Genomic DNA, 9,908 nt, shown 5'->3' on the forward strand with positions numbered 1-9,908 from the left:
CATACGTGGGATGAAAACATGATATGTTTATTCGGTTTATAACATATTACATACTATTACTAAATTTTGCGTGTACGTGCCTACGTGCACTTTGATATGAGTAAATTACATTTTATGTATTAAAATAAGTTGTAACGTAAAAGCACGTGTAAAAATTATCTGTAATTGGCTACAAAGGGGAAAAGGGTAACATGTCGACAGCCCTCATGTGAATTGAGCATTTAAGAGTTTGTTGAGCGCTCGTGAGCATGTATTATTAGCGGAGCCTTATTAACGTCAATGAACGCATTTGGGCGGAAGTGGGAAGAAGGTGCTCTCAAATTTTGCAACATAGTTGCTATGCTTTCAATTTTATATTTGAATTTTAATTAAATTTAGCGAATATCAAATGTAATGCAATCGTTGCAAAAAGTAAAAAAATTGGATAGAATGATTGCTTTGCATATGGGATGTAGATTAAATATCATCGAATAATCAATATAAAGTTGTTTTAATCGTAATAATATTTTCGATTAGGTTACTAATTTTGTACGGAAGTTTTCCTATGATTTTCTATACTAAAATCGATCTCTTTAAATGATCTTCCATTATTGATTTATGCCTTGTTTATATGGATACATAATTCCAATTATAATTTCACATAAGCTTCCATACAATATTATACACTTCAGCCCCTTTAGTCACTGATAAATGGAGTGTTTGAAGTTTGAAACTTATTACCTGTGACTCGACTTAACGACTTAAGACCACGTCAATTGGCGACCAGTGGCTTATTCAACTAACTCCTATGCTGAACTAGTTCGTAGTGTGTCCGTGACAGGCAAGTAACGAACTCAACGATTTTTACACGTGATATTTGAAATGCTTTTCCATTTCGTGGTCAGTTTGTAAGAAACGTTAAATGATATTCTTGTGATACTCACTGGCGCTTTGTTTGTTTGAGTTCAAATAAGGCTGAATAATGTTATTGTACTATTTATTTTTACAACCTAATAAGGACTGAATACATACATACATGAAAATTGTCGTCGTATCGTATGCAGGATAAGAATTTATTACACAATTCACAAAGTTAGATAGTTACATACTTACGCATGGTTTTCATTACAAAGTTAATCCCAGTAATATTATTAACGGCGCTGTTTTCGTAATAAACATAAATCCAAATTATACGGAAATTGAAATTCATTTAAATAGTAATTAAATGAAGTTAGTTCCAGGAGGGCCGAAATTCATGACGCGAAGTTCTCCTGCTTTCGTCTTATGAAATCGTAAGACAATTAAAACTTGTACGGTACGGAACCAAACGAATTATGAATACACTGAAATTGAATTCTTTTTAAATTACTGTTACTTAGAATTTTACTTTTTGTCTTCTAATTAAAAAAAAAAATGTCGTGTCGCGTAGTTTGAATTTAAACTCCTCCGAAACGGCTTGATCGATTTTCATGAAATTTTGTGTGCATGCCTTGGTCTGAGAAACGGACAACATCTATTTTTCATACCCCTAAGTGATAAAAGTTAGCAACATTTGCGGGGAAAGCTATGTTATTAATTTTCAATGTAAGCAATTTTAACAAATATATAAAACGTTCAGTAAGTGAATGTTATTAGCATTTAAATCCTGTATATTTATTTCATTTCATCTCCACTAGTTCCACTTATAAAATCTACTATTAATGGAAATGAATGCTTCGAATGGATTCGATTTATTTGATCACGTTTATTTAAATGCAATTTTATCGTGTATTATTTAAAAATGAATGTTTATTAATCTCATAATAATATATTTTCGTCTTAAAAAAGTTTCATAAAACATAAGGTATATTTAAATTAAATGAACATTATGTAGTTGTGTATCAAATATGAAATTGAACTAAAACTAATCAATGTGAAAGTATGTTCATAATCGTATTGTCTAAGGAACAAATCAAAAACCTGGACACGACTAAGAGCATAAAAAAATTATATCACGAATGTAGAGTTTTTATTTTACGTATCATACCTATATATAATACTAGCTGTTCCACGCGGTTTCACCCCCATTGCTCCGCTCCTATTGGTCTTAGCGTGATGATATATAGCCTATAGCCTTCCTCGATAAATGGGCTATTTAACACCGAAATAATTTTTCAAATCGGACCAGTAGTTCCCGAGATATCGCGTTCAAACAAACAAACAAACAATCAATCAAACAAACAAACTCTTCAGCTTTATAATATTAGTATAGATGATCGTGTGTAAATACGGTTTCAGTATTATTTACAATCGATCGTATACAATAAACCGTTAATAGGAAATGCTTCATGCAAGTACTTGCAGTGGTTTTGGATCACGGACACAGAGCCAAACCTTAAAGAGCTCTCAATTCCCTTTGACCTTTGGCAGAAATCGTATAAAGTAACACCTCTTGAAAACTTCCAGCTATAAAACACGCTCGAATTTACATCAAGCGCTCGGTAATCTAACTTTTGTTTAACGTAAAACTCGGAATTACATTGGAAAAGATTTGATGTGATTTGAAATATTGAATTTAATTATTATGATTTATATTTAAATACTATATTTTTTGTGTTTGTAATTGCTTTTGTTCAATACCGTCGTTTAGTTACGTTTAGTTCCTTATCGCAAACTAGATGGCGCCACGTTAGAATAGTTCGAACTTATAACTGGCTAGTGTTTTGTTTTTGTTATATCATGTATACTACTGTGTGTTGATTAATTAAATGCCTTACAACAGCAGTGGTGTTTTATTAGTGAATCCAAGTATAGTGAATTAGTGACAGTGTACGCAGCGACACCACTGGTGCCGAAACCCGGGAATAAAGGAATAAAAGGACTTGTAAAAACCGTGAGTAAAGTGAACTAAGTGGACATTAAAGACTTGTAAAAATTCAGTGTTGTGATAACTTGGACTTAGAAAAATTAGCTGAAATATTAACTTAGAAAAATTTGATTAAATACTGGACTTAGAAAAAATTCGATAAAAATTAGTATGGATCTTGGACTTAGAAAAATTTGATAAAAAATAGTATGCATATGGGACTTAGAAAAATTTGATAAAACTTTGTATGCATATGGGACTTAGAAAAATTTCATTAAAAATTTGTATACACTTTGGACTTAGAAAATTTTTTGAATAAAATTAATGATAGAAGAAATGGATCCATTCGTTGCTCAGCAAGTAGAGATACATGATCAAATAAATAAAAGTTTTTCAAATTATAAAAAGACCCCAAAAGAGAGACTGACAAACGTTTACATAGAAATAAAATTAGAATGTTTAGAAGCAAGTTGGAAGAAATTTACCGAGAATCATTTGAATATTATATCAGTTGCATCAAAGAGGGAACGCGAAAAAACCCCCTATTTTACCGAAGAGATCTATGATAACCTAGAAGAAATTTATATTAGTTACAAATCTAAAATGAAGGTTGATCTTGGTTCCAGCTCAGCGGGTTCTTCTAAAGTCAGTCCATCGAACGTCACCTGTGCAGGTAGTGAAGTGAAGCTCCCACAAATACAGTTACCCACATTTTCGGGTAATTATGAAGAATGGCAGAGCTTCCATGACATGTTTGTCTCTTTGATCGATAGAAATCCATCATTAAGCCAAGTTCAGAAGTTGCATTACCTGAAATGTAGTTTAAAAGGCGAACCAGAGAATTTATTAAGGAGCTTATCGACTACTGATACAAATTATGAAGAGGCGTGGGACAGATTGAAGCGCAGGTATAATAACAAAAGATTCAATGTTAATGAGATTCTAAAACGTTTGTTCGGTCAAAAGCCTATGTCTAGCGAGTCGGCTACAGCAATCAAACATCTTATCGATACCACGGAGGCATGTTTGAAGGCTCTAAAGAATTTAGATATTGATGTGTCTTCGTGGGATGCGATCATTAATTTTTTAATAGTCTCAAAATTAGATTTAGAGTCCCGCCGCCAGTGGGAGACCGAGGCTGGCCGATCTCAAACCGACAGCATCCCAAAATGGAGTGAGCTCGTAACCTTCCTGGAAAGTAGATTTAGAACATTGGAGATGCTAGTAGGTGAATATAAACCAAACATGAAGAATAGTATAAGTCCTAAGCAAACAAGACAAAAGGCGTTTCATATTATACAAGATAATAAAAAGGATACTTACAAAGAAAATAGTAAAGTCTGCGTATGCTGTTCAGATGCTCATTTATTATACCAATGTAAACAATTTGGAGGCAAGTCTCCCGAAGAGAGATATGAGTTTATTCAAGCCAAGAGACTTTGCTTCAATTGTTTCTCATCCAACCACAACGTGAGGAGCTGTCACCAGTCGACGTGTTGCCGGCGTTGTGGCAGACGACACCACACCCTGCTGCATATAGAAAGAAATCCTCTCCCTGTGTCTGGGGAACCAAGTACGAGTACTACCCACCAACCGACGAGTTTAGATGAGAATCGCCAGTATGATAAGAAAGTAGTAGCTCATTTTGCGAAAGATACACATCAGGTCAAAGTGCTATTAGCTACAGCATTAGCTAGAATTAAATCCCCAAATGGCTGCGTCCAAACTGCGCGAATATTAATCGATCAAGGCTCTGAGGCCTCTTTTATTACCGAAAGTACTGTACAATATTTATGTCTTAAACGTACACCAATAAATGGTTTAATAACTGGAGTAGGTGATGGTAAACTTAGATCTAAGCACATTGTTTCATTTGAGTTAGAATCATTACATAATCATAAATTTTCTGTTTCAGTAAATGCATATGTGTTGCCATCTTTAACATCTTTTCTTCCGTCGAGTAAGGTTTCCATTTTTGATTGGCCAGAGCTCAGTAATTTACCGTTAGCCGATCCCGAATATGGTTCACCTGGTAAGATAGATATTATTTTAGGAGTAGATATTTTCAGTCAAATAATGTTGAGTGGTTTCTTGAAACATCCCATACATGACGGTCCTATTGCACAGAATACTCATCTTGGCTGGATCTTGTCTGGAAGAGTAGGAGAAAATGAAGAATCAAATCCTAGAGTAGTAAATTTACATTTGCAGGTAAGAGAAGACAATATTTTGACACAGTTTTGGGAAATTGAAAGAGAACCAGATTTAATAGGAAAGAAACTTACGAAGGAAGAAATCAGATGTGAAGAAATTTATGAGAGTACTACCACAAGAAATGAAGAAGGTCGTTACGTAGTGAGATTGCCATTTAAGGAGCCAGATCCAAAGTGTGTGTACGGAAATTCCAAGGAAGTTGCTTTGAAGAGATTTAAGGTATTAGAAAGAAAGTTTAAAAAGAATTCTGACTTGCACACTGAATATGAGAAGGTTATAGTCGACTACCAGAATCAGAAACACATGGAACCGATTTTAAGTAAGGAGGATATTGAGTATCCATTTTCCTTTTACCTACCTCATCACGCCGTGATAAGGGAAGACAAGGAAACCACCAAACTTCGTGTTGTTTTTGATGCGTCGTGCAAGGGGAATAATAACGTATCATTGAATGACACGTTACTCGTTGGACCTAAAATTCAACAAGATTTGCGCCACATTATAATGAGGTGGCGAACGCATATTTATTGTATTGTGGCAGACATCGTACAGATGTATAGACAAATAGTGGTACATGAAGATGATTTAAATTTCCAAAGAATATTATGGCGGGCTGATCCATCGCAACCCATGCAGCATTTTAAGCTATCGCGACTTACCTTCGGTACTGCTTGTGCACCGTATCTGGCGGTTAAATCACTGCAACAATTGGCTCGAGATGAAGAGTTGAGATATCCACTTGCCGCAAAAATTACACTTGAAGATTTTTATATGGACGATTTGTTGACCGGTTGTAATTCAGAAGAGAAAGCTATAGATATTTATAAACAGATGAATCAATTGATGTCTAAAGGTGGGTTTAAGCTCCAAAAATGGTGCAGTAATTGTCCAAAATTACTGAATCATATCGAAAATGATAATCAATCTGCAAAGGATACATTTATTTTTAAAATCAATGATACAATTAAGGTGTTGGGTATTTCCTGGAATAAAAAGATAGATAAATTTGAGTATACTTACAATTTACCGGAGTTAGATGAGCCTGTGACCAAACGGAAAGTGTTATCTGATATTGCGCGCCTTTACGACCCTCTGGGTTGGGTTGCTCCTGTCCTTATTACGGCGAAGATCTTTATGCAAACGCTGTGGAAATCTGGATTAAATTGGGATGAAAATCTTTCGTCAGAATTATTAAACCAATGGCTACACTTTAGAAAAGAGTTAGATGGTATTCGAGGTATAGCTGTTCCTAGGTGGCTTTCTACAACGAATGATGATCCAGTTGAGCTTCACGTATTTGCTGACGCTTCTCAGGTAGCTTATGCTGCTGTCGTCTATCTGAAAACCATGGACACCGATGGCAATACTTACGTGAATGTAGTCACATCTAAAACTAAAGTCGCCCCAATTCAGAAGGAGATATCCATTCCGAGAATGGAACTATGCGCGGCGTTGTTGGCTGCCAAATTAATTTCTGAGGTTGCACAAGTACTGCAGGTACCTAAAGATAAGTTGTTTGCCTGGTCCGACTCGACCATAGTGCTTGCATGGCTCCGTGGAGAACCCAGCCGATGGACGACGTTTGTAAGCAACAGGGTCTCCGAGATTTTGACTGTTTTGGATAGTGATCAATGGAACCATGTTGCCACAGACCAAAATCCAGCCGATTGTGCCTCTAGGGGTATATCCTCTCGAGAACTAGTTCATTATGATCTTTGGTGGCATGGTCCTAAGAGTCTACACGAAAACCATGTTTATAGTACACATTTAGATGTTGACACTGATGTTGAAGTACGACCGTTAAAGGTACTTACCAATACGACGCGATCTGCTGAAGAATTTATATGGGAGCGGTTTTCAAATCTAACTAGAATGTTACGAGTTTTATCTTACTGCAGAAAATTCCTAAAACTGAGAGAACCTAAAGAATTAAGAGATATTAATAAAAGAATTACGACCAATGAAATGAACACTACATTAGATACAATTGTAAAAGCTACCCAAAGACTATATTTTGAAGATGAGATTAATAAGTTAATGTCTCGAGCCGGAAGTGTTACTAAAGGAAGTCCACTGCACACTCTTGCACCCTTTCTTGATGAAAAAGGGTTGCTAAGGGTGGGCGGTCGAATACAACTGTCTTCTGTGCAGTTTAATAAGAAACATCCTCTAATAATGCCCAGTGAGTCTCATCTCACTAGGTTATTAATATTGGATGCACACCACAGAACACTTCACGGGGGTCCACAACTCATGATAAACTTCTTGAGAAGTAAATTTTGGATCCTACGACTTAGAGAAAAGGTGAAGAAGTGCTACAGAGAATGCATGACTTGCCTACGTTATTCTCGCCAGGATAACAACCAATTAATGGGCCAGTTACCTAAGGTTAGATTGACTCCAGATAAACCATTTAGGTCATCAGGTGTTGATTTTACCGGGTACATAGATATTAGGTTTTCGCCTGGTAGAGGATCGAAATCCTATAAAGGCTATATTTGCCTATTTGTGTGTATGTCGACTAAGGCGATCCACTTAGAGGCTGTGTCAGACCTTACCAGTTCTGGATTCATAGCTGCATTCAAACGCTTTGTGTCTCGAAGAGGGCACTGCCGCGATCTGTACAGCAACAATGGGACTAATTTCGTTGGTGCGGATAAAGAGCTGCGTAAAATGTTAGGTCAAGCGAAGTCAGAGTTGGCCGACGAAATTGCTAATTTACTTACCCAGGACGGTACCACTTGGCATTTTATACCCCCACACGCGCCTAACTTTGGAGGGCTGTGGGAAGCGGGTGTTCGTTCAGCGAAAACACACCTGAAAAGAATAGTAGGAGACGCAATACTTACCTTCGAAGAACTGACGACTGTGTCAACCCAAGTAGAAGCGTGCTTAAACTCCCGTCCAATTTCTGCAATTAGTGATAATCCAGGTGACGAGATGCCCCTCACACCTGGGCACTTCTTAGTCGGTGAACCATTAGTCTTAATTCCTGAAAGCGATTATTCAAAGACCTCTCTCACAGGTCTTCAAAGGTGGAAACTTACTCAACGGATGGTTAATAATTTTTGGAAGACGTGGTCAAATGAGTATTTAGTGACGTTAAATAATAGGTACAAATGGTTTTCAAAAAAGACAGAACCTGACGTTAACGATATTGTTATTATAAGGGACCACAATGTTCCTCCAGCTAAATGGTTATTAGGGAAAATCGTTGAAAAACATCCGGGTAAGGACGACCTTACCCGAGTTGTAACAATTAAAACTAAGAACGGTCTTTGTAAACGTCCTTGTAATAAGTTATGCACTTTACCAAAAGCCTAGCTAATTAGTTATTGTATAGAGTTCTTAGTTAAGTTAATGAAGCAGTATTTTTTAGTTCCTATTTTTTACATTGAAAAATGTTGTTGTTTAGAAGTCAATATTGTTTTAGTTCACTCTCAAGTTTATATTGTTTAAAGTTGAGTTTAGATGTATGTAATAAGAGTTTCTATTGTTTACGTTGAGATGTTATAAGAATTACTTTGTGTTTATTAGGTTAAATGTACTATTCAACTGAATTGTTCTTTATGTTTCTTTTTGTTTAGAAAAGCACTAGGTGCTTTTGGTGGGCGGGATGTTCAATACCGTCGTTTAGTTACGTTTAGTTCCTTATCGCAAACTAGATGGCGCCACGTTAGAATAGTTCGAACTTATAACTGGCTAGTGTTTTGTTTTTGTTATATCATGTATACTACTGTGTGTTGATTAATTAAATGCCTTACAACAGCAGTGGTGTTTTATTAGTGAATCCAAGTATAGTGAATTAGTGACAGTGTACGCAGCGACAGCTTTAATGAGATTTTTTAGATCTATTTTTGAACATTTTAATGTATTTTTGCTTATTTATTTAGTTGTAAGATTGTAGTTAAGATTGTTCATTATTGTAGATTGTATTAAAAATAATGCATGTAATTTTACAATTTAGAAATTTATAATGTTTAACATAGAACAAGTTATGTATTCAAAGAATATATTAATAGATAGAATTTCTAAAGAATATTTTATTCGAAATAGAGAACACTTTCCATACAATATTTTATTTCGAAATTAACAGTAATGTGTAGTTGAGAGTAAATTCCAAAAAAAAAAAAACGTTGGGTTGCTCTATGAAACTTGCTGCTCTATGAAAGTATTAAAAAAAGTGTATAGTATTTACCCATCCGCTCGAAAAGCAAATATCAATGCGTATGAAGAATACTCATTAAAATTCATACATATCAATTTGTTTTATAAAATTGGTCCGTTAGGGGATGGCTTTAAACATTATATTTTACAATATCACCTTTACAGAGATATAGCTGTGGGTTGAAGCAAATTACGTATAAATTGGATAATTAAATTTTAATTTCTGCGTTGTGTCAATTTTGCGGGAAATATGTTAGTTATTATCGGATTCGCGGTTGTTCAATTAATGCTATAGTAAATATTATCATTTATTTAATTTTGATACATAAAATTTGTACTAATTAATTGATAGGCACAAACTTCCATGAGCTTAATTTAATTTATATAATATCCAATTAGGAGAGTTAGAATTTTATCCATAAATCAAATGAAATTTATAAAAGATTAAAATATAAATTTAAACAGATAAAAAACGACAACACAAAATTACTTAGTGACTTCAAACGTAGATTTTTTCGGTAATGTTTCGATCGAGAAAGCCGTTAGCCGTCAGAGACCGCAGGCTCCAGAGGTCATTAAGGCGGTTATCAAATTATTCATCCCGTGAGCTGTGATGTAGTGACCCTCTCGCGCGATTAGTCTAAAACTAATTGATTTCATGGCGAAGGGGCCCGAACCCGCTAATAAGCTCTGAGTGCTTTCA

The 9,908-nt window shown here is 35.3% G+C and overlaps 1 protein-coding gene across 1 annotated transcript; it reads left to right on the forward strand.

Annotated features, from left to right (window-relative positions):
- The first annotated feature begins 3,427 nt into the window (after positions 1-3,427).
- Positions 3,428-8,362, forward strand: LOC149480412 (uncharacterized). Its single transcript, XM_089706874.1, has one exon. The coding sequence runs from the start codon at positions 3,428-3,430 to the stop codon at positions 8,360-8,362; it is 4,935 nt and encodes a 1,644-aa protein (XP_089563000.1).
- Positions 8,363-9,908: the final 1,546 nt, after the last annotated feature.

Source organism: Colias philodice, chromosome 18 (assembly GCF_061535455.1).
Source record: "Colias philodice isolate Cphi_HAF_F1 chromosome 18, ilColPhil1 Martin Lab GWU primary, whole genome shotgun sequence".
In the NCBI taxonomy this organism is placed as follows: Eukaryota; Metazoa; Arthropoda; class Insecta; order Lepidoptera; family Pieridae; genus Colias; species Colias philodice.

What these genes read in the sequence shown, in the direction of transcription:
- LOC149480412 (XM_089706874.1), top strand. Translation starts at nt 3,428, where the DNA reads ATGAAGGTTGATCTTGGTTCCAGCTCAGCGGGTTCTTCTAAAGTCAGT.